The sequence below is a fragment of the Schistocerca gregaria genome, chromosome 8 (assembly GCF_023897955.1).
Source record: "Schistocerca gregaria isolate iqSchGreg1 chromosome 8, iqSchGreg1.2, whole genome shotgun sequence".
Taxonomy (NCBI): domain Eukaryota; kingdom Metazoa; phylum Arthropoda; class Insecta; order Orthoptera; family Acrididae; genus Schistocerca; species Schistocerca gregaria.
Window position 1 is genome coordinate 508,750,903 of NC_064927.1, and position 25,510 is coordinate 508,776,412.

Sequence of the window (25,510 nt, forward strand, 5' to 3'; positions counted from 1 at the left end):
TTAATGCGTTTCTGCAGCGTATATGCAACGTAGCGCGACTCCGATGCGGGTATATAAGCACCCGCACCTTGTTGTTGATGTTGTTGTGGTCTTCAGCCCAGAGACTGATTTGATGCAGCTCTCTATGCTACTCTATCCTTTGCAAGCTTCTTCATCTCTGAGTAGCTACTGCAACCACATCCCTCTGAAACAGCTTACTGTATTTATCTCTTGGTCTCCCTCTACGATTTTTATTTTTATCGTCCACGCTTCTCTCCAGTGGCGATCCCTTGATACCTCAGAACGTGTCCTGCCAACCAATCCCTTTCTTCACTCAGGTTCAGCCACAAATTCCTCTTCTCCCCAATTCTGTTTAGTAACCTCCTTATTAGTTACGTGATGTACCCATTCAGTCTTCAGCACTCTTCTGTATCACCACATTTCGAAAGCTTCTATTCGCCTCTCGTCTAAACTATTTGTCGTCCAAGTTCCACATCGATACAAGGCTACACTCCGTACAAATACTTTTATAAAAGACTTCCTGACACTTAAATCTATACTCGATGTTAACAAATTTCACTTCTTCAGAAACACTTTTCTTGCCACTGCCAGTCTACATTTTATATCCTCTCTACTTCGACCATCATCAGTTATTTTGCTCCCCAGATAGCAAACCTGGTCTACTACTTTAAGTGTCTCATTTTCTAATCTAAATCGCTCAGCGTCATCCTAATTAATTCGACTACATTCCGTTATCCTCGTTTTGCTTTAACATCTGGGATAGGCTACAACCCCGTCTCATTCCCTTCCGAACCACTGCTTCCCTTTTGGCTCCCTCGACTCATGTGACTGCAGTCTGGTTCAAATGGCTCTGAGCACTGTGGGACTTAACATCTGAGGTCACCAGCCCCCAAGAACTTAGAACTACTTAAACCTAACTAACCTAAGGACATCACACATACATTCCCGAGGCAGGATTCGAACCTGCGACCGTAGCGGTCGCCTGGTTCGAGACTGAAGCGCCTAGAACCACTCGACCACACCGGCCGGCTACTGCAGTCTGGTTCCTATACAAATTGTGTACAGCCTTTCGCTCACTGTATTTTTCCTCTGCCACCTTCAGAATCTGAAAGAGAGGGTTCCAGTCAACATTGTCAATAGCTTTCTCTAAGTCTACAAATGCTAGAAACGTAGGTTTGCCTTTCCTTGCTTTATCCTCTAAGATACGTCGTGGCGTCAGTATTGCCTCGCGTATAACATTTCTACGGAATCCAAACTGATTTTCCCCGAGGAGAGCTTCTACCAGTTTTTCCTTTCGTCTGTAAAAAGTTTTTCAGTTTTTTGCAGCCGTGGCTTATTAAACTGACAGTTCGGTAATTGTCACATCTGTCGACACCTGCTTTCTTTGAGATTGGAATTATTATATTCTTCTTGAAGTCTGGGTACATCTTGCTGTCTCGTACATCTTGCTGACCAGATGGTAGGGATTTGTCAAGGTAGCTCTTCGAAGGCTATCAGTACTTCTAATGGAATGTTGTCTAATCCCGGGGCCTTTTTTGACTTAGTTATAGGCAAGGGAGTAGTGTGCTGCTTCGTGATAACGCACGTCCCCATAACGCAAATCTTGTAACGCAGAAATCACACCAACTCGACTGGGAGACATTCGAGCGCTCGTTCCACGGTCGTGGTCTCTCTCCGTGAGATTATCACACCTTCGGTCCCGCAAATACCGCCTTGAAAGGTCGACGATTCTTGTCGGACGCAGACGTGCAGCAACCAGTTAACCAGCTTCTTCACGCTACGGCCGTCGAACAGAATTATTTGGTCGCCCCTTGCTCACAGGCTCTGCAGGTCACGCAAGCTGTCGCCACTGGAAGGCCAATTTACGTGGAGTACGGATGTATTAATTATTGCTTTTTACAAAGCAAGCACTGTTCTGTTACAGAACTTTTATAGCTTCTAATGGAATCCAGGCACATTTTGTGAGTGTTCGGAACAGGTTCTGATTAACAGCTGGATTTAGATGTGCGCATTTATAAACAAGTTACATGGCGGTCAGGCTGTAAGGTTTGTCTGTAAATGAGAATTATTTTGAGTGTGACATTATCTGCAACGATGGTAGCTCGCAATCTTTAATCGTTACGCAACTACTTTAAGATAGGTTACTGATTCTGGCACTTAGTTCCACTTTTTTCTTTTGTGTTGCTTAGTTGTCGCACACATTCTGTTATACAAGAACGATCAGAATTCCGACATGGCAGTTACAGTTATTGTTTTTCGCTTTAAAGGTCGATGTGCATAAGGTGTTACCACTTTTGTTACCTTCTGGCTAATTCTTAATCCGTATCCGTTAGTAAATATTGCGCTCACGATTTCGTTTAAGCAGGGTTTTGGCCCTGCCGCTGTGGGAACGCAGTGGCCTGAGTTCAACTTCAACGTCAGTCCTTCAGAATTAAGTGTCAGGCGTGACTGCGTTCACCTGATAAAAGGAATTTTATATTGTAGAGGTCCTTGTAGTCAGGGCAGCGAAAGCCTAGATACCTCATTTGGAAGATAAAACCGATTCAGTTTTAAGTACTTTACGGGCCATTTATCTGAATCATGACCTGTACAAAGTAACAGACAGAAACTCATATAAGGCAAGAAACCGTAACTAAATGAAAGGATGTACAGGACCATCATACTCATGAAATGCGCTCACAGCGTTCATAATCAACTATTGTTCGCTAAGTAGCGAATATCAGTTACAACAACGTAGAACTCTTCCGTGATACCTAGAAAGGACAAAAGCTAAAAATAAGAACTTCCTAATAAAAAAATACCTTGTAGGTAAAGTACTACTAAAATCCACACCCCGTGAGTACCCGTATCAGGTGAGCTAACAGGTCGTCGTATACCGAAAAAGTGGTCAGAAACTGACCGTATCTGATTATTTATGACATTATGTAAGATGAAGCCGTCCCTGTCTCTTATTTATCTAAGAAGGACTGAAAATCATGCTGGTAAGAACTCCAGTTGTTCAGTCTTAAATTGTGGTTCATTTCCCAAAAAATGTAATAAAAATATTTTTTACGCTTAGCACGAATAGTGTTCAGTTTCTAACTACTTTTTCGGTATATGTGGGTCCGTTAGCTCACCAGATACTGTTACTCTTCTGATCAGAGCCTGACTTGATTTTGTACGTTCATCCCGTGTATCTTTTCGTGTAGTTACGGTTTCTTGCCTTGCATGACTTTTTGTCTATTACTTTGTACAGATTGCACCTCATGATGCAGCTAAAATGCTGCGAAAGAGGTCGGGCTTATTAATAAAGCACTTACAGCTGAAGCGGTTTTATCTTTTATGTCTTAAATACGAGAGAGCTGAACGTCTCGCTAGTAAAAACTATCTTCTTTATAATACGGGTAACATCATTTCAATGGGTAACTTCTTCCACTGTGTCTACCTTTTCGTTATGCCCTAAAAAGCGTAGCTGCAGCATGTGTCATCGGGGTCAGAGCAGCGAGGCTACCCCTGGGGCGCAGCAGTTGTGGTAAGTGATAAGCAGTTGATGCATCGCTCTTGCCGAGCCTGCAGTACATGGTAGTTCAGTTGGTACACTACTTTCACTCCCGCGTAATTAGCGAGGCACGTAGGCGTACAAGTTACTCGACCTTGACACTAACAAAAATCAAATCTGTTCCTGTCACGTTTGGTAACATTTAGTAAACATTTCCGATCGAATAACAGTGGTAACGTCGACCTGAGAACCACTACATTTCACTCTGTGATCCGAGTGTCGGGCGTTTAGGAGAACAGTGTTGGCAATCAGTGGAGTGGCAGCAACAGAGGCGCCGTCACTGCAGACTCTTTTGCACGGCTCCTCACCAACAAAAACGGATTCAAGGTGTGTTGTACGATCAGAGTGAATGAATGAGACCTTTCAGTTCCACTTCGCGCTTCAGTCGGGACACTTAATGGTGAAAGCATCAGTTCTAAGTACTGCGGTTCGCGTTTATAAAGGAGCTTAGAGACTCGCCTCCACAAGCGAAAATAGAAATCTTTCAAATGGTTCAAATGGCTCTGAGCACTATGGGACGTAGCATCTATGGTCATCAGTCCCCTAGAACTTAGAACTACTTAAACCTAACTATCCTACGGACAGCACACAACACCCAGCCATCACGAGGCAGAGAAAATCCCTGACCCCGCCGGGAATCGAACCCGGGAACCCGGGCGTGGGAAGCAAGAACGCTACCGCACGACCACGAGATGCGGGCGAAGTCTTTCAGATCCAAAACTGTCGACATCAGCTCTTGACGAATTATCGCACTTTAGTCAACAGACTTTCAAAGAACAACAAACATGCTTTTTTCCTGCCATCATTTGTGATTTTAGTCTAGTGTTATTACATTACCTTCTTGTTGTCGTACCGTAGCTAAGGCGCAACTTAACGAACAATACAAAAAGTTAAACATGAAGATATTCTAATGAACCAAATTAACTTCACGTTGTTCCTTCTCAACACGAAAATTATTTGCGGCATCGGGACGATGCATTTCGTCTTTTTCGTTCGAATTATGTACAGGGAACATTTCGGGCCAATCCACTATTCCAGAAAATGCATTTCCGACTCGGACAAGGAATACTTATACAAATATGCTCGTATGTGTGTGCGCGCTAATTCCTTCAAAAATAGAGATCAAAGTAGCATTAATCCACCGTCACGTAAAAAAGGGAGGCAAACAAAATTGTCAACAGTTACAAGGGAGTGACACTTTCGCAATGCAGTAAAAAATATTATCAAAAATTCTCCGGAATAGGGTTGGAGAAATTTTAGACAAACGACTGGGAGAATATTACAGTCGTTTTCGAAAGGGAAGATCCTACACAGGACAGATTTTTAACTTAATAATTCGGTACAGAATGTTAACCTGCCAAATCAGATTTCGAGGAAGCGTTTGATTCGGTAGAATGAGAAACAACAGATAAAATCAGTAGAGAATTGTATGTTGAGCAAAATTAGAAAGTAATTTGTGAAACTCTTAAGAAGTACGATACCTAAATTTAAATTTATGGGAGAAGTATCTCAGCTATTTTAGATAAGAACTAATGTTAGACAAAGAGACCGCTTATCTCCTTTACTATAATAAAAATAGAATTATGGTAAACTAGACAGATTTTGTAGACGATATCACAATACTTTCAAAAAATCTGACAGAAGTAGTTACACAAATAAATATTCTGGGAAAAACAGCAATTCGAACTGGTCTCAAATTTACAATTGAAAAAATTATGACATAAAAAGATGAACCAAAATACACAGAAATTCAAGTAGGTAAACAGCTAGTAAATTTAAATATCTTGGACAAATTTATATATGTAGCAGGATGGACTAGAAGAATTTGCCATGTACGGAAGTTAATAAAATAGAAAGAGCATATGGTTTGGCAAAATATATTTACAACTACAAATGCATATCTAGAAAAACAAAACTAAAACAGTACACAACAGTGGTAAGACTGTGGTGTCTGTATGCATCTGAATGCTTAACGAAGAACTATAATCTGAGAAAAATAGAGGTATCTGAAAGACGGATGCTTGGTAAATTAAAGATGACCAGACAAAGAGAAGTAATGAGGAGACCTGCAAGAAAGCAGGGAAAACATTAGAAGCAATGTCAAATTGAAGAGTGATGTTATTTGGACATCTCTACCGAAAGAATGAGAACAGGTGAACGAACAAACATTCTGTACTCCTGGCAAAAGAAATCGACTTAACATGAATTACAAAAACAAGAAAAGAATTAGAAAATAGCATCAAGAAATAACAGAAAGAAACCTTTTTGAGAATAGAATACTAAATTTAGAAGGTTTTGGAAGTAGCAAAAAGTCAGGCATCCTGAATTCAATGAAGAAAGGAAGCAAATACGAGTGCAATGTTGAGGGTTGCATACCCTGGAGATGAAGCTGCTGCTTTTATGTGCGCGCTGTATTACTTCCCTCTGACGACTGTTAGTAGCGGCTCCTCATTCACTCCTAACCGAGCAATCACTGTACTGGTAGCCGTCATGCACCGCTGTCGTTAATGCAGTGGCAATGTCGCGAGTCCTCCATTATACTGTGCTTGAGAACTGTTGTAGAATTATTTTCTCGTTTCTACGCTGGTGGAGCTCACTCGTACCTGACAAGAATCAGGCGACGAATTTTTCGGTTGTACTTGTGTAGCGGCGGAGAGTCTCAAGCCCAGTGTGAGAGTGGCCGGAGACGGCGAGTGAGCCACTGGAGAGTTTAAAGCGAGTGTACGTAGCGCGGCGGTGATAGTCGATACCTGGCGCAAGACATGCCGAAGGCGGCAATGCAGTTGATATCAACACGCTTAAAAACATTCGTGCACGAGACGAATAATGCGGAAAATTTACATCTGTATCGATTCTCATGTTATTAAGTTTCTAAAAACATAATGCCGTTATTTAGGAAGTATTCTAACGATTTACGTCATATCAAGAAACTAACTGTATGTATTTTTAGTAAATACCTGTACAGCAACAAAGAGACGAGTGGGAGCAGAGAATCGGAGGTACAGTACATCGGCTGTTTGGTAGACACGCGCTACAATTTTGATGAGCACGCTTTCTCCGCGCTTTTTGGGAGCCAGCCAGCCGTATGAGGTGTTTCCGCTCGAGTTGCCGAGTCGGTCAGCAGAAAGGCGGCCCGTTAGTTCTTAGCGAAAGCGTGCACCAGCGTGGCTTCACCCGACTGACGCGCCTCTGTGTGTGGCAGACCGGTCTCACGATATCTCCTGTCTGTCGCCTGGATCTCGCCGTCAAGCAAAGTGTTTGATGAGCTGCCACGTCAAGTCTAACACCGATCCCCAGGCTCCTCGTGCACACAAAAACTCCTCTTCTGTACTTAAACAATCTCATGACCTGTCCCAAGAATTGGTATCTCAGAGTGAGTTCCTAAAAAACACAGCCAATTATCTCCAACCTCTATTCAGCATACCCAACTGCCCATTCAAGTTGTACTAATACTCTAAAATTTGAAATATTTCCTCGCGAAATTAGAAGGAGAAAGGTGAAAGATATTGGTCAGTTTATTAAATCTAAATTATAAATATATATAAAAAATTTAAATAAGAAATATATCCTAAAATTAAAAAAGAAAACATTACGCAAATGCAGAGTTCGGTTTTATGGGGACGTAAGAAGACTGGATGATTCCAAATGAACGAAACGCTTCTTACAGATCTTTGTCAGAAAACCGAAATCGAGGATACCGTGATGTACCAACATCAAAACAGACCTAGAGGCAGTGGTTATGCAACCGGGAAGACGCGCAAAACTGATAGTGAGATCTCCTCGAAACAGCTGTAGTGATGCTTTGGACGTGTCGAGGTGAGAAACGAGCATCTGGTGCCAAGCTAGGCATAAGCGTTGATGAGAAAGTTGTTGCTTAGACGAGAAAAAGCCCCAAAAAATAACTACCGCATTCTTTGTAAACACATCGTGGTCGTTAGAAGGCACACATACTAAAACAAAAGTATAAGAAAGGGCGTTGTGTTTAGTAGCTGACGAGCGGTAACCTGAGAACGCGTGAGGCTAAAGGGCCGGTCAACTTTCCGATGGGCCGGTTAAAAGGTATGCTCCTTAAAGGGGGGGGGGGGGGGGGGGGGGGGGGACTTTGCGTAAACACACTGAAAACGTCAATTTCCAGTTTATTTTTTGTTTGTTAGTAGAACTCATGGACAACAAGTTTCCAAAGTTTCAATGATGAAATAGCATCCGAAGTGCCTGAAAAATAATTAAATGTGTGACGCGATCCACCCTGCCACCCCACCGCAGTTTTTGAAGCAACACTTCAATACTAGCTCGGGGAACAACGATTCTGTTGATTACTTTGAAACAAACTTGCACGGGATAATGGCTGTCATTTATAGATCATCTGTGACTATGTGCTGTATTTTAGATCTAATAGAAAACCAGATACATATTTTCTTATGCCACAGTTATCAGAATTGCAAAATGTAATGCAGTAATTGTATTTCATGATGGGAATGTAGGGAGGGTGGAGATAGGCTGTAAGATATGCGTACAGCGCCTCTCTGCAGCTGAAAAGTCAGTTGAAGATCTAGTAAAGGAAAGGAGGCACAAAACAAGAAACTAGAAGAAAAGCCTTGAAGGGAAAGAGGACCTGAGTAAAAATTGGTGCCTTCCTAAGAGATAAGACAAAATGTTAGGTTGAACTTTAAATTGCATTTCATGAAAATTATGGTTTTTTTTAATTTATGTACATTTTTCTCAGAATCTGCAAAGGTTATAATTATAAAATTTTGTACACACATTTCTGTATACCCTATAACTGTTGCATCAAAAGTAAATTCTGAAATTCTGCGTGTAAGATGAGATTTGGGGCAAAGTGCTTGGAAATTTGCATCACTTTTATATTATACTAGTAGAGTTTGAATTAAAAATTATTAAATTTCTCGTACTCGATATATTCAAAGAACCTCATAAGAGAAGCATACTATATGGAAAGAGATTAACCAGATAAAATTTGTATTAATCTCTTGATCACTTCCTGAGAAAAAGGTACATATATTATTTCCTGAAAACAAATTTTTTAAATTCCAGTAAAAGGTTTATTATGTACAGGATGAACATTAATAAAACCGACAGACTGAAGGGAACGATTTCTGAGTGGAAATGGAGGAAATAATATGCTATGAAAATGCATAGGGAAATGCATCGTTGCCACGACAGTTCACGTTCCGTGTACTCCTTGTATGTTGCAGGCTGAGTGACTGACGCAGCGTGGTGTACGCAGGAGAATAGTCCGCTTTTCATGCGTGCCAGGAACAAGGTCACATTGTGTTTGTGTTCAGCCAGGCAGATGGAAACGGTCGAGAGGCAGCATGGCTATACAAAAATAAGCGCCCTTACGGACATCCACCACATCACACAAAATTTCAAACCCTTTTTGGCCGTTTATGTGATGATGGGTCCTTTCGGACAGGCAAACGTACAGGAAGGTGGTGGACTGTGCGTACATCAGACTTTGAGGGCTAGGTTCAGTAGGATATTGAGACGAATCCTTGTACATCTCGTCTAAGCAACAAGTTTCTCATCAACGCTTATGCCTAGCTTGGCACCAGATGCTCGTTTCTCACCTCGACACGTCCAAAGCATCACAACAGCTGTTTCGAGGAGATCTCACTATCAGTTTTGCGCGTCTTCCCGGTTGCATAACCACTGCCTCTAGGTCTGTTTTGATGTTGGTACATCACGGTATCCTCGATTTCGGTTTTCTGACAAAGATCTGTAAGAAGCGTTTCGTTCATTTGGAATCATCCAGTCTTCTTACGTCCCCATAAAACCGAACTCTGCATTTGCGTAATGTTTTCTTTTTTAATTTTAGGATATATTTCTTATTTAAAGTTTTTATATATATTTATAATTTAGATTTAATAAACTGACCAATATCTTTCACCTTTCTCCTTCTAATTTCGCGAGGAAATATTTCAAATTTTAGAGTATTAGTACAACTTGAATGGGCAGTTGGGTATGCTGAATAGAGGTTGGAGATAACTGGCTGTGTTTTTTAGGAACTCACTCTGAGATACCAATTCTTGGGACAGGTCATGAGATTGTTTAAGTACAGAAGAGGAGTTTTTGTGTGCACGAGGAGCCTGGGGATCGGTGCTAGACTTGACGTGGCGGCTCATCAAACACTTTGCTTGACGGCAAAGTCCAGGCGACAGACAGGAGATATCGTGAGACCGGTCTGCCACACACAGAGGCGCGTCAGTCGGGTGAAGCCACGCTGGTGCACGCTTTCGCTAAGAACTAACGGGCCGCCTTTCTGCCGATCGACTCGACAACTCGAGCGGACTCTGACAACACCCCTTAGACCGCGACAAGGCGCTGCTGATAATCGCTGCGCTCACTGTAGGCGGTAGGGATAGTAGTGGATACAGCTAATCGTACTTTGGCTTGCACCATGTTGGCGGACCACTTGCCTGGAGTTTGTATATGCACTCACTCCCTGAGTCAAGACATGGGGACGTCTGCAAGAGAACAACCATCTGCACGAACAGTTCTATGACGTCTGCAGCAGCATGGACTATCAGCTCGGAGATTATGGCTGCGGTTACCCTTGACACTGAATCACAGACAGGATCGCCTGCGATGGTGTACTCGACGACGAACCTGGGTGGACGAATTGCAAAACGTCATTTTTTCGCATGAATCCAGGTTCTGTTTACAGCATCATGTTGGTCGCATCCCTGTTTGGCAACGTCGCGGTAAACGCACATTGGAAGCGTGTATTCGTCAACGCCATACTGGCGTATCACCCGGCGTGGTGGTATGGGGTGCCATTGGTTACAAGTCTCAGTTACCTCTTGTTCGTATTGACAGCACTTTGAACAGTGGACGTTACATTTCAGATGTGTTACGCCCCTTGACTCTACCCTTCATTGGATACCTGCGAAACCCTACATTTCAGCAGGATAATGCACAACCGCGTGTTGCAGGTGCCTTTCTTGGTAGAGAAAATATTCGCCTGCTGCCCTGGCCAGCACATTCTCCGGATCTCTCAACAACTGAAAACGTCTGGTTAATGGTGGCCGAGCAACCAGCTCGTCACAGTACGCCAGTCACTACTCTTGATGATCTGTGGTATCGTGTTGATGCTGCACGGGCAGCTGTACCTGTACACGCCATCCAAGCTCTGTTTGACTCAATGCCCAGGGGTATCAAGGCCGTTATTACGGCCATAGGTGGTTGTTCATGGAACTGATTTCTCAGGATCTATGCACCCAAATTGCGTGAAAATGTAATCACATGTCAGTTCTAGTGTAATATATTTGTCGACTGAATACCCGTTTATCATCTGCATTTATTGTTGGTGTAGCAATTTTAATGACCGGTAGTGTAGATTTGGCGCATCTTGTAAATAGTGTGTGTTTTTCATTATTGCCTCTGCCCCCCCCCCCCTCCTTAACTACTGGTGAGAGCTGTTATGATGGCACATTTACATTGACCACTGAGACGCCCCCACGCCGTGCACTTGTGGGGTGGGCAGCGGTGCCGGTGGACTCACCCGCCAGTCCTTGACCTCGCTCAGCCTGTTGGCGAGCACGCAGCCGGCCGACCCGGCGCCCACCACGATGAAGTCGAAGCGCTCCTCGGGCTGCTTGCCGCCCCCGCCGCCCCCGGCGAACTGCGTGAAGTAGGGCGGCGCCTGCGGCTGGCCGTGCTGCGCCGGGTCGTCGGGGCTCCGGCCCAGCATGTAGGCGACGGCGGCCAGGAACATGTAGGCGGGCGGCAGGCACGTGGAGACGGTCGCGTGCGGCCGGCACAGCGCCGACAGATCCGGCGGCACCCACGACATGCTCTGCCTCTGCCTGCAACGCCAACAGCCGCGTGTAGCGGGCGAGCCGTGCTCCGCGGCGGTGTCTCTGTGCCAGGACACGGCAGGCGCTCCACACACAGGGCCGCTGCAGAGAGCGTCTCTGTCATGTCCGAAGAAGCCGAGCGGATAACGGTACGATGCAAAAGACAGTCCCAGGAATACGACAAGGTTTAATGCTCTACACGTCACAGTGTTTCCAAATATTCCAAATACTAAGTACTCTATTACTCAAGAGTAATTTACACTGCCTGACAAAAAAGTGAAGCACCCACAACTGCAGCACCTCGTCCCCGACATCCTCACTACCGACAGAGGGGCGGAGGTGGCGTCCGAGCGGGCCAGGCGCACGCTCTTCCGGCCAGTCCGCACCTCGTAGCCTTTCTCTAAATCGTGGGCTCCCACACACGATTCGCGGTCGGGATGAAGATTATGTTCGCTCGGGAATGAGTAGTCATAATTATTTCATCTCATACTCATCGAAGCAAACGTCACCGAAGTGGTGTCAAATAGAAAAGTTTGCTCCAAGTGGCGGAACAATCCTAGACAGGGTCTTCCAACCAGTAATGCTTCATTCGGGACATATACACTCCTGGAAATTGAAATAAGAACACTGTGAATTCATTGTCCCAGGAAGGGGAAACTTTATTGACACATTCCTGGGGTCAGATACATCACATGATCACACTGACAGAACCACAGACACATAAACACAGGCAACAGAGCATGCACAATGTCGGCACTAGTACAGTGTATATCCACCTTTCGCAGCAATGCAGGCTGCTATTCTCCCATGGAGACGATCGTAGAGATGCTGGATGTTGTCCTGTGGAACGGCTTGCCATGCCATTTCCTCCTGGCGCCTCAGTTGGACCAGCGTTCGTGCTGGACGTGCAGACCGCGTGAGACGACGCTTCATCCAGTCCCAAACATGCTCAATGGGGGACAGATCCGGAGAACTTACTGGCCAGGATAGTTGACTTACACCTTCTAGAGCACGTTGGGTGGCACGGGATACATGCGGACGTGCATTGTTCTGTTGGAACAGCAAGTTCCCTTGCCGGTCTAGGAATGGTACAACGATGGGTTCGATGACGGTTTGGATGTAATGTGCACTATTCAGTGTCCCCTCGACGATCACCAGAGGTGTACGGCCAGTGTAGGAGATCGCTCCCCACACCATGATGCCGGGTGTTGGCCCTGTGTGCATCGGTCGTATGCAGTCCTGATTGTGGCGCTCACCTGCACGGCGCCAAACACGCATACGACCATCATTGGCACCAAGGCAGAAGCGACTCTCATCGCTGAAGACGACACGTCTCCATTCGTCCCTCCATTCACGCCTGTCGCGACACCACTGGAGGCGGGCTGCACGATGTTGGGGCGTGAGCGGAAGACGGCCTAACGGTGTGCGGGACCGTAGCCCAGCTTCATGGAGACGGTTGCGAATGGTCCTCGCCGATACCCCAGGAGCAACAGTGTCCCTAATTTGCTGGGAAGTGGCGGTGCGGTCCCCTACGGCACTGCGTAGGATCCTACGGTCTTGGCGTGCATCCGTGCGTCGCTGCGGTCCGGTCCCAGGTCGACGGGCACGTGCACCTTCCGCCGACCACTGGCGACAACATCGATGTACTGTGGAGACCTCACGCCCCACGTGTTGAGCAATTCGGCGGTACGTCCACCCGGCCTCCCGCATGCCCACTATACGCCCTCGCTCAAAGTCCGTCAACTGCACATACGGTTCACGTCCACGCTGTCGCGGCATGCTACCAGTGTTAAAGACTGCGATGGAGCTCCGTATGCCACGGCTAACTGGCTGACACTGACGGTGGCGGTGCAGAAATGCTGCGCAGCTAGCGCCATTCGACGGCCAACACCGCGGTTCCTGGTGTGTCCGCTGTGCCGTGCGTGTGATCATTGCTTGTACAGCCCTCTCGCAGTGTCCGGAGCAAGTATGGTGGGTCTGACACACCGGTGTCAATGTGTTCTTTTTTCCATTTCCAGGAGTGTAGTTATTGAACTGTATATGAAAGAAAGGTAAATTAGTTACAAACTGTGGCGTGCACATGCTTTATTAAACACGTAAACGTCACTACAGATATGCGGATTCAGGCTATGACGTGTTCTATATGCCTGCCATCATCATCATCATCATCATCATCTAAGACTGATTATGCCTTTCAGAGTTCAGTCTGGAGCATAGCCCCCCTTATAATATTCCTCCATGGTCCCCTGTTGTGCTAACATTGGTACCTCTTCTGATCTTAAACCTATTACTTCAAAATCATTCTTAACCGAATCCAGGTACCTTCTCCTTGGTCTGCCCCGACTCCTCCTACCCTCTACTGCTGAACCCATGAGTGTCTTGGGTAACCTTGCTTCTCCCATGCGTGTAACTCGACCCCACCATCTAAGCCTGTTCATCCTGACTGCTACATCTATATAGTTCATTCCATTTTTTCTTTGATTATTGTGGACACCCTCCTGCCATTGTTCCCATCTACTAGTACCTGCAATCATCCTAGCTACTTTCATATCCGTAACCTCAACCTTGTTGATGAGGTAACCTGAATCCCCCCTGCTTTCGCTCCCATGCAACAAAGTTGGTCGAAAGATTGAACGATGCACGGATAACTTAATCTTGGTACTGACTTCCTTCTTGCAGATCATAGCTGAGCGCTCACTGCATTAGCTTTGCTACACCTCGCTTCCAGTTCCTTCACTATGTTGCCATCCTGTGAGAATATGCATCCTAAGTACTTGAAACCGTCCACCTGTTCTAACTTTGTTCCTCCTATTTGGCACTCAATGCGTTTAAATTTCTTTCCCACTGGCATTACTTTCGTTTTAGAGATGCTAATCTTCATACCAAAGTCCTTACATTTCTGATCTAGCTCTGAAATATTACTTTCAATCGAACCTGCCATCACAACTAAGTCATCCACATATGCACGACTGCTTATTTTGTGTTCACATATCTTAATCTCACCCAGCCAGTTTATTGTTTTCAACATATGATCCATAAATAATATGAACAACAGTGGAGACAGGTTGCAGCCTTGTCTTACCCCTGAAACTACTCTGAACAATGATCTCAATTTACCGTCAACTCTAACTGCTGCCTGACTATCCATGTAAAGACCTTTAATTGCTAGCAAAAGTTTGCCTCCTATTCCATAATCTCGTAGAACAGACAATAACTTCCTCCTAGGAACCCGGTCATATGCCTTTTCTAGATCTATAAAGCATAGATACAGTTCCCTGTTCCACTCATAACACTTCTCGGTTATTTGGCATAAACTAAAGATCTGGTCCTGACAACCTCTAAGAGGCCTAAACCCATACTGATTTTCATCCAATTGGTCCTCGACTAATACTAGCTTTTTCCTTTCAACAATACCTGAGAAGATTTTACCCACAACGCTGATTAAAGAGATACCTCTGTAGTTGTTACAATCTTTTCTGTTTCCATGTTTACAGATTGGTGTGATTACTGCTTTTGTCCAGTCTGGTGGAACCTGTCCCGACTCCCAGGCCATTTCAATTACCTTGTGTAGCCATTTAAGACCTGACATTCCACTGTATTTGATGAGTTCCGACTTAATTTCATCCACCCCAGCTGCTTTATTGCACTGCAATCTATTGACCATTTTCTCCACTTCCTCAAATGTGATCCTATTTCCATCATCATTCCTACCCCATTCTACATCGAAATCTGAAACATTGCTAGTCGTATTTTTACCTGCATTGAGCAACTCTTCAAAATATTTCCTCCATCTGCCGAAGGAATCCACAGGATTCACCAGCAGTTTTCCTGACCTGTCCAAAATACTTGTCATTTCCTTCTTACCTCCCTTTCGAACACTGCTAATTACACTCCAGAATGGTTTTCCAGCAGCTTGACCGTAGTCTCCAACCTGTTTCCAAAGTCTTCCCAAGATTTCTTCTTGGATGCTGCGATTATTGGCTTTGTTTCTTTCTTTAACGTAACTTTCTCTGTCTACCTGAGTTCTAGTATGTAGCCATTTTTGATACGCCTTCTTTTTCCTTTTACAGGCTGCCTTGACTGTGTCATTCCACCAAGCTGTTTGCTTCATCCTACTTTTAGACACTACTATTCCCAGACATTCTTTAGCCACTTAAAGTACTGTGTCGCTGCACTTTGTCCATTCCTTTACCAATGACTGTAATTGACTACATTCAACTAACTGGCTAACTGGTACGTTTCTGAGATTGCTGTTATGTACTTGTGCCTGATTTCCTTATCCTGAAGTTTCTCCACTCTTATCCTCCTACACATGGACCTGACCTCCTGCACTTTCGGCCTCACAATCCCAATTTCACTGCAGATTAAATAATGATCAGTGTCATCAAAGAATTCCCTGAATACACGTGTGTCCTCACAGCCTTCCTGAATTCCTGATCTGTTATTATATAGTCAATGACAGATCTGGTTCCCCTGCCTTTCTAAGTATACCGATGAATGTTCTTATGTTTAAAAAAGGAGTTTGTGATTACTAAGCCCATACTGGCACAGAAATCCAAGAGTTGTTTCCCGTTCCTGTTGGCCTCCATATCCTCTCCAAATTTACCCGTAACCTTTTCATACCCTTCTGTTCGATTTCCAATCCTGGCATTAAAATCACCCATGAGCAGAACACTGTCCATGTCCTTTACTCTAACAACTACATCACTGAGTGCCTCATGAAAACTATCCATCTTATCTTGATCTGTCCCTTCACAATGCGAATACACTGACACAATCCTAATTTTCTTGCTAGACACTGTCAAATCTATCCACATCAGTCGTTCGTTTACATACCTTACTGCAACTACGCTGGGTTCCATTTCTTTCCTGATGTAAAGCCCTACACCCCATTGTGCTATTCCTGCTTTGACTCCTGACAGGTAGACCTTGTATTCTCCCACTTCCTCTTCTTTCTCACCCCTTACCCGAATGTCAGTAACAGCTAAAACGTCCAGCCCCATCTTACTTGCAGCCTCTGCCAGCTCTACCTTCTTCCCATGGTAGCCCCCATTGATATTAATAGCTCCCCATCTCATTAACATTTGTTTGCCAAGTCGTATCTTAGGAGTCCCTGGTTTGTCAGTTAAGGTGGGACTCCGTCACCTCCAAAGGTCCGAGGCATTTTGCTCTGATTGTTGCCAGCATCATATTTAAAATATCGGTGAAGCAGGTTGCTAGCCTTACTTGCCCGGGTCCCATTGAGGCTATGATGTGCCGCGAAATTCTGCCTGACCCCCTGAAGCGTAGGAACGTCGATGGTATCGATGACCTACCGAATGGGTGTCTTCGGCTCAGCAATGATATTTGGGTTATTGTTATACACCTTGTCTTTAATATAGCCCCACAAAAAGGAGTCGCATTTGTTCAGATCCGGTGAATATGGCACCCAACCGAAGCCTGGGGTACCCCAGAGCCAGAATGTGGCAACCAAAGTGCTCCTCCAGGACATCAAACACTCTCCTGCCTCGATGGGGTCGAGCTCGGTCTTGCTTGAATCACATCTCGTCGAAATCAGAGTCACTTTCGATAACGGGGATGAACTCATCTACCAGAATCTTCACGTACCTTTCGATAGTCACCGTGGCATCAAGGAATATCGCATCGATTATTCCGTGACCTGACATTGCGCATCACACAGTCACCCGTTGAGGGTGCGGAGATTTCGCGATGGTGAAATGCGGATTCTCAGTCTTTCAAATGTAACAACTTTGCTTATTGACGAACTAATCCAGATGAAAGTGGTCTCCGTCGCTAAACCAAACCATACATCCCCAGCGGCCAACCATGAAGTTCGTCCGTTCTAATACAAACCGTTCAGATATTATGATGATTTTATTTCACGTAGTTCAATAACTATCACCCCGTATCTGGGAATCTTGCTGGCCGTAGGAGTACCTAAACACCGCACGGACAGTTCACAGAAAGCCGGTCTACGTGTGGGCAAGCGTTGTCGTGTTGAAAAATGGCATGGCATCACGAGGCTGTCGCATGAGAGCTGACACACAAGGCTGCACGAGGTCTGTGATGTACCGGATGTCTGTGATGTACCGGTGTGTTGTCACAGATCCTTCAGTACTAGCAGGCGTGACGTGAAGGCATATCCGAGAGCTCATCACGCCATGACGTCACGCCTGAGGCGCTGAGCCTTTCCAAAACATTCGAAGAACGGGACCTCTCTCCAGGTCGCCGCCGTAATCGCCCACTGTGGTCATCTGGGGCAGTGCAGAGCCGCGATTAATCGCACAACAAAATTCGACGCCACTCGTCAGCTGTTCGTCCCTCGCGGTCACGCCAGCACTCCATACTAAGCCGTTCCTGTTGTGAGGTTAACGGCAGACCAGACACGGCGCGATAATTCCATTGTCCACCTGCGGCTAGTCTCCAACCAGTGCTTCAGCATGACACACAGTATTATAGGGATTCCACTACTTGTTCTCTGATGGCTGATGCAGATGTGAAGGCGTGACGATGTGCTTGGTGCATTATACGGCGATATTCACCTTGACGACGAGAATTCCAGCCCTCGTATTCGCCTGCATCCGGATGTCCCACAAATCTGGATATTCCACCATTCTGCCACCGGCCAAGTGCAGATCCACAAAGAGCCCCGTTTTAACCTCTGTCAGATGCTGATAACGTCGTCTCACAGGAGTACGCGGTACCTTCGTTTCGTTCAAAGTGATCACTGAACATCCGTCACCTTTCACGCCGCCTATATACTCTACCAGATCTTGTAACAACACTAGATGCGAAGAACACTAATGACTATTGTTGGCCTTCTACCTGTTACAGAGAATAGCAACTGTAATCGTTTACATACCGAGCGCTGGTGCATACGTGTACGAAGTAACATTGACATCCGATGATATATTTTGGGTGCTACAACTTTTTTTGTCGGGCAGTATATATAGGATGTAAGGGCGTGATCCTTTTTACTTCGGAAAATAGGGCGAAACACAATAGGTACTGTACTTGCTACCAAATAATTCAGCCGATGAGGCAGACAATCCGAGTTGGCCGATCAGACGTACAGATGCGCTCAGGAAAAATTCTGCGAGAATGTTAAGGGGTGTCATAGTAAGGCCGTTCGACGTGAGTGATGACCATGTGCCAAACTTCATTGTCCACAGAAGCAGAGCCCCCCGCCACACTGAGACGCTGCTCTTCTCCAGGATGCGAGATGGACATTATGCAGCAGTCGATACCACCGACAGATCAGTTGCAGGCTGCACTCCAGTGTCACTATGATCACCGCTGTCCTGTTTGCCTCAGTGTGACAATTAAGACCCATTAAAAGGACCCTGAGATAACCAGTAACAAAGTGGGCATATTGTTCTTTTACTTTAAATCATAAATGGGAAGATGTTATTTCTAAATAAATTTCGTAAAGAGAAACTTCAGTCAATATAACTGTGGTCTAAAACATGATATCTTTTAGCAGAGCAACTCTACATTTCTGCGCCTGGCATACTTAATAATTTATGTGATACGGATTGAAAATCTAAATCCTTTTGTATTTTTTTATTAATGTAATGTAATTGACACAAATTAGATCTGCAAACTGAACAGCGTAAAAATCAATCACCACTTAAGTAAACTTACTGTAAGTTAGGTCCCTAAGAGCAAAATTACTCACCACATACGTTCACCTGATCATGACCCGTTGTTTCGTTGTCTGTATAACTCATTATAAAGTTGTGTTGGTTATCAAATGAAGGCATCATTTTACAGCCGACGCTGTAATACTATTAGGACCGCTTGTTAGTAGCGCGAATTCACATCTGAAAGTTGAGTGCAAGGTGGATTACTCCTGAGTACAGTTACAGATGTATTAACTCAGGGCTCCGTCATCTTTCCCGCGTGCATGTGGGGTAGCTATACTTCATCTTTCAACAGCCATGTTCACGGGGTGTGTCCAGGTGCCTGTTTATACACTCAAAAGCTGAAAGCACTTGATACAAAAGTGTACTGTGGAGAAAAATGCGCATGCGTCACTGATAAGGCAGTCAGCACACCAGTTGTAGATAAATCGTATGCAGGTAAGAATAAAATGTAGCATGCGCCGAATCAATTGATCCTTATTGCTTACAAATTATATTGTTAATTATTGAAATGGGTAGCAGGTCTTGGAATGCCATTTACTCCGCAGTATATCGTCGAGCCAAGTCATTTTAGCATTTCAGCGCAAAATAGGCATGCATGGATTCTCGTCTTGAAGACGGCTGTACGGTTGAAGATCGGAATATCGGAAGACTGCTGTCCAAGGCGCACGCCGGAAAGATTTTTGGAACATTCTGTCTGCCGCGAAAACGTCAAGAATCGTATCTCCGGTTAATTTTCTGCGAAAAATAAGGTAGGATAAAGACCTTCGGCAGATCACAGCACCATTCAGAACACCTGCATACTGTGTTGTTCTCCAACCGCCGAGACAGACCAACAACTTAGCAACGCGTTCGTAACATTACTGATAGTGAAGGTGACAATAGTACCAGAGCCAGTTACTCGTATATTGATGTTTGATATGCGTTGACTGATGTCAAAGAGCAACTGGTACGTGGCATAATGGACAGCAGATCCTAATAGCCTTGATGATAGAACATTGTCATCATTTAACAAATTGTTGATAGTACACAGAATTTTGGTCAGTCGATGTTTATGACAACCGAAACCGGTCGCCACCAGTAGAAAGAAAATAAATCGCGATTTAGACTTACTCTTTATACTTGTTGTTGTTGTTGTGGTCTTCAGTCCTGAGACTGGTTTGATGCAGCTCTCCATGCTACTCTATCCTGTGCAAGCTTCTTCATCTCCCAGAACCCACTGCAACCAACGTCCTTCTGAATCTGTTTAGTGTAGTCACCTCTTGGTCTCCCTCTACGATTTTTACCCTCTACGCTGCCCTCCAATACTAAATTGGTGATCCCTTGATGCCTCAGAACATGATCTGCCAACCAATCCCTTCTTCTGGTCACGTTGTGCCACAAACTTCTCTTCTCCCCAATCCTATTCAATACTTCCTCATTAGTTATGTGATCTACCCATCTAATCTTCAGCATTCTTCTGTAGCACCACATTTGAAAAGCTTCTATTCTCTTCTTGTCCAAACTATTTATCGTCCATGTTTCACTTCCAAACATGGCTACTCTCCATACAAATACTTTCAGAAAAGTCTTCCTGACACTTAAATCTATACTCGATGTTAACAAATTTCTCTTCCTCAGAAACACTTTCCTTGCCACTGCCACTCTACACTTGATATCCTCTCTACTTCGACCATCATAAGTTATTTTGCTCCCCAAATAGCAAAACTCCTTTACTACTTTAAGTGTCTCATTTCCTAATCTAATTCGCTGAGCATCACCCGACTTAATTCCACTACATTCCATTATCCTCGTTTTGCTTTTGTTGATGTTCATCTTATATCCTCCTTTCAAGACGCTATCCATTCCGTTCAACTCCTCCTCCAATGCCTTTGCTGTCTCTGACAGAATTACGATGTCATCGGCGAACCCCAAAGTTTTTATTTCTTCTCCATGGATTTTAATACCTACACCACATTTTTCTTTTGTTTCCTTTACTGCTTGCTCAATATACAGATTGAGTAACATCGGGGAGAGACTACAACCCTGTTTCACTCCCTTCCCAACCACTGCTTCCCTTTCATGTCCCTCGATACTTATAACTGCCATCTGGTTTCTGTACAAATTGTAAATAGCCTTTCGCTCCCTATATTTTACCCCTGCCGCCTTCATAATTTGAAAGAGAGTATTCCAGTCAACATTGTCAAAAGTTTTCTCTAAGTCTACAAATGCTAGAAACGTAGGTTTGTCCTTCCTTAATCTAGCTTCTAAGATAAGTCGTGGGGTCAGTATTGCCTCAAGTGTTCCAATATTTCTACGGAATCCAAACTGATCTTCCCCGAGGTCGGCTTCTACTAGTTTTTCCATTCGTCTGTAAAGAATTCGCGTTAGTATTTTGCAGCTGTGACTCATTAAACCGATAGTTCGGTAATTTTCACATCTGTCAACACCTGCTTTCTTTGGGATTGGAATTATTATATTCTTCTTGAAGTCTGAGGCTATTTCGCCTGTCTCATACATCTTGCTCACCAGATGGTAGAGTTTTGTCAGGACTGGGGCTCCAAAGGCCGTCAATAGTTCCAATGGAATGTTGTCTACTCCAGGGGCCTTGTTTCGACTCAGGTCTTTCAGTGCTCTGTCAAACTCTTCACGCAGTATCGTATCTCCCATTTCGTCTTCATCTACATTCTCTTCCATTTCCATAATATTGTCCTCAAGTACATCGCACTTGTACAGACCCTCTATATACCCCTTCCACCTTTCTGCTTTCCCTTCCTTGCTTAGAACTGGGTTTCCATCTGAACTCTTGATGTTCATACAAGTGGTTCTCTTATCTCCAAAGGTCTCTTTAATTTTCCTGTAGGTAGTATCTATCTTACCCCTAGTGAAATAAGCCTCTACATCCTTACATTTGTCCTCTAGCCATCCCTGCTTAGCCATTTTGCACTTCCTGTCGATCTCATTTTTGAGACGTCTGCATTCCTTTTTGCCTGCTTCATTTACTGCATTTTTATATTTTCTCCTTTCAACAATTAAATTCAATATTTCTTCTGTTACCCAAGTTATTTCTACTAGCCCTCGTCTTTTTACCTACTTGATCCTGTGCTGCCTTCACTACTTCATCCCTCAAAGATACCCATTCTTCTTCTACTGTATTTCTTTCTCCCATTCGTGTCAATTGCTCCCTTATGCTCCCCTGAAACGCTGTACAACCTCCGGTTCTTTTAGTTTATCCATGTCCCATCGCCTTAAATTCCCACCTTTTTGCAGTTTCTTCTGTTTTATCCTACAGGTCATAACCAATAGATTGTGGTCAGAGTCCACATCTGGGCCTGGAAATGTCTTACAATTTAAAACCTGGTTCCTAAATCTCTGTCTTACCATTATATAATCTATCTGATACCTTTTAGTATCTCCAGGCTTCTTCCATGTATACAGCCTTCTTTTATGATTCTTGAACCAAGTGTTACCTATGATTAAGTTGTGCTCTGTGCAAAATTCTACCAGGCGCCTTCCTCTTTCATTTCTTTGCCCCAGTCCATATTCACCTACTACGTTTCCTTCTCTTCCTTTTCCTATTATCGAATTCCAGTCACCTATGACTATTACATTTTCATCTCCCTTCACTATCTGAATAATAACTTTTATTTGATCATACATTTCTTCAATTTCTTCGTCATCTGCAGAGCTAGTTGGCATATAATTTTGTACTATTGTAGTAGGTGTGGGCTTCGTATCTATCTTGGCCAAAATAATGCGTTCACTATGCTGTTTGTAGTAGCTTACCTGCATTCCTATTTTCCTATTCATTATTAAACCTACTCCTGTATTACCCCTATTTGATTTTGTGTTTATAACCCTGTAGTCACCTGACGAGAAGTCTTGTTCCTCCTGCCACCGAACTTCACTAATTCCCACTATATATAACTTTAACCTAACCATTTGCCTTTTTAAATTTTCTAACCTACCTGCCCGATTAAGGGATCTGACATTCCACGCTCCGATCCGTAGAACGCCAGTTTTCTTTCTCCTGATAACGACATCCTCTTGAGTAGTCCCCGCCCGCAGATCCGAATGGGGGACTATTTTACCTCCGGAATATTTTACTCAAGAGGGCGCCATCATCATTTAATCATACAGTAAAGCTGCATGCCCTCGGGAAAAATTACGGCCGTAGTTTCCCCTTGCTTTCAGCCGGTCGCAGTACCAGCACAGCAAGGCCGTTTTGGTTATTGTTACAAGGCCAGATCAGTTGCCCCTGCAACTACTGAAAAGGCTGCTGCCCCTCTTCAGGAACCACACGTTTGTCTGGCCTCTCAACAGGTACGGTACGGCTATCTGTATCGCTGAGGCACGCAAGCCTCCCCACCAACGGCAAGGTCCATGGTTCATGGGGGGTTACTTATGTAAGTAAAAATCGCCGAAGTCGTAACACGTTGGCAATCTATGGTGATTATGAACTATGATACGCCTTCCTAACTAAGAGATGGTTGATTTAAATTTAATATTGCTAAAATATATGTAGTAAAAATACGTATGCAGGCCGCAGATAAATTTACCTCCTAATTCGTGCCTCCCCTAGTTAACCACAAGCTTGTTCTATCAGTTTTTTGTTTTTTAATATTCTGTTTCGAGGGCTTACATAGAGCCATAATTTTTCCTAGAAACCTTTTCTGTAAAGCTCCGAATTTCTGTTCTGCTGCTTTCAACGGGATTAAGTGTTTCATGCATTTTTACCTACATAGAGGGTCACTGGTCGAATAGCGGACTCACACAATGTAATCCTAGCGACCCGTTTCTCAGCTTATGTTCTGTTGAGTGTGGCTTGCTTGGGGTCGTGCCTTTGTCTATATGTCAGCTGATGAGTTTACTGATGAGGGTTCGTAGTTATTTAAAGCTGTCTTTTCTTTTGAATGTGAGATATTGTCCACTAAAAATGTCTTTTGTTGCCCGTCTTTCTGTTACAGTTTACCTGTCATTAGTTTGTAGTTCTGCCTGAGAAAAACTTATTTCATAAATTGAATTAAATTTACGCAAATACAGTGAATGCATTCACTGGGAACGAAATGTAATTACACCATTGAAAATAATTAAGATACAATCAAACTGCAATGTCGTGATTATGCCATTACAAATGGAGATTTGTGCTTGCCCTGGGCTAGTAGATTCAGGATTTCTGAAAACATCTCAGTAGCATCATTTTTTGCTATCGCATTTAACTGATTTCAACTTCATCAGTAACATTCATGTTGTTTTAGCGGATGCAATTCAACTGAAGTATATCACCTGACGTGGACCATATCCTACATATCTGAATGGAATTGGTAGGAAGGCAAGACCACTTGCGGTTGTGACGAAATCGGCACACCCAATTATTTCCAAATTGGAGTGTCCTAGAACTGAAGTAAAAGACATCTCAGATATTCTAAGCTGCTGTCTCGTAAAGCACAAGGCGTGACTAGGTGCAATCAACAGGTATGCCTGGGGAACGAGAACGTATCCCAATTGCTCTACGGTCGCTCGGTCCATTAACGGAAAAGTGAAGCGATCGGGACGCAGGGAGAACCCTAACAGCCAGTGGTTCTTAGTTTAATAGAAGTTTTAACCATATTTCTTGAGATATTTGTCTACTTTGCGAAGCACAGAGGCGCTTGGCAGACAGAAGCACGGCACTCGCGGCCGCTCAACACGTGCCCCGCTCTCTGTCAGTACAGAAACGGGTGTGCCAGGGAGCCGGCAGACACGGCGTGCGTCCAGTGGGCCAACTTCTCCTGGAGACAGCGGGCCTCTGTCAGTGGCGTCTCGCAGCAAAACCACGGCGTTTGTCAAAATGCAGCGCGCAGTAACAAGAGTTTAATATATAGAGGCTGAGTTTGTTAGACGGGGACATTCTAGAGGAAACGATCGTGAGAGCATAAAAAGCAAAAAAAAGTGATATGCACATATGGCCCGAAGTGCGTTCATAGGGAGGTACAGCCACTTGAATGTGGAGACTGAAGGCCTCTGGCAGTGAGTGCGGTGTGAGGTGTGGGCAGGTTGCCCGCTAGCGCGAGGTAAGGCGGGCGGCCGTGCGGAGCACGCTCCACGACAGCTGTCCCTTCCTGTCCGCGTCACTTTATGACACCTACCCGTGCTCTACGGAGATTCCCCTTGGCATGGGGCCACCCAACTAACGGCACTGGTTCCCCTTCCCCGGGATTATTGGCGACTCCTGCGTGAGACCCCGGCGACGCATACACGCACTTCCTGCCTGTTACCCTGTCTGCCCGTCTGGCACATGTGTCTTTGATGTTACGGGGGGTAATGCAGGTAAAAATGATGCTGCTCCTGCTAACTCCCCTCTCGAGTTTGAAGCTGAAACTCTACTACAGGCACAACAGTCCCACTTGCCTAATGTGTTGTCATGCGAGCTTTCAGTCACTGCAAACTACACTGCCAACGATCTCTATCCTCATCTTCAAATTGGTGCATTTGCGGCTGTAATTACACTTATTGCTCTCTGTCCTTTCAGGGGTCGTTTCCTGAAGTTTGTC

General features: G+C 44.5%; 1 protein-coding gene across 1 annotated transcript in view; it reads right to left on the reverse strand.

Annotated features, from left to right (window-relative positions):
• LOC126283978 (glucose dehydrogenase [FAD, quinone]-like) overlaps positions 1 to 25,510 on the reverse strand; it is a 124,390-nt gene that overhangs the window by 42,070 nt on the left and 56,810 nt on the right. Inside the window, exon 2 of the mRNA XM_049982439.1 lies at positions 11,061 to 11,364. Coding sequence (XP_049838396.1) covers positions 11,061 to 11,351 — 291 coding nt within the window. The 5' untranslated portion in view covers positions 11,352 to 11,364. The remainder of the gene's footprint in view (positions 1 to 11,060; positions 11,365 to 25,510) is intronic.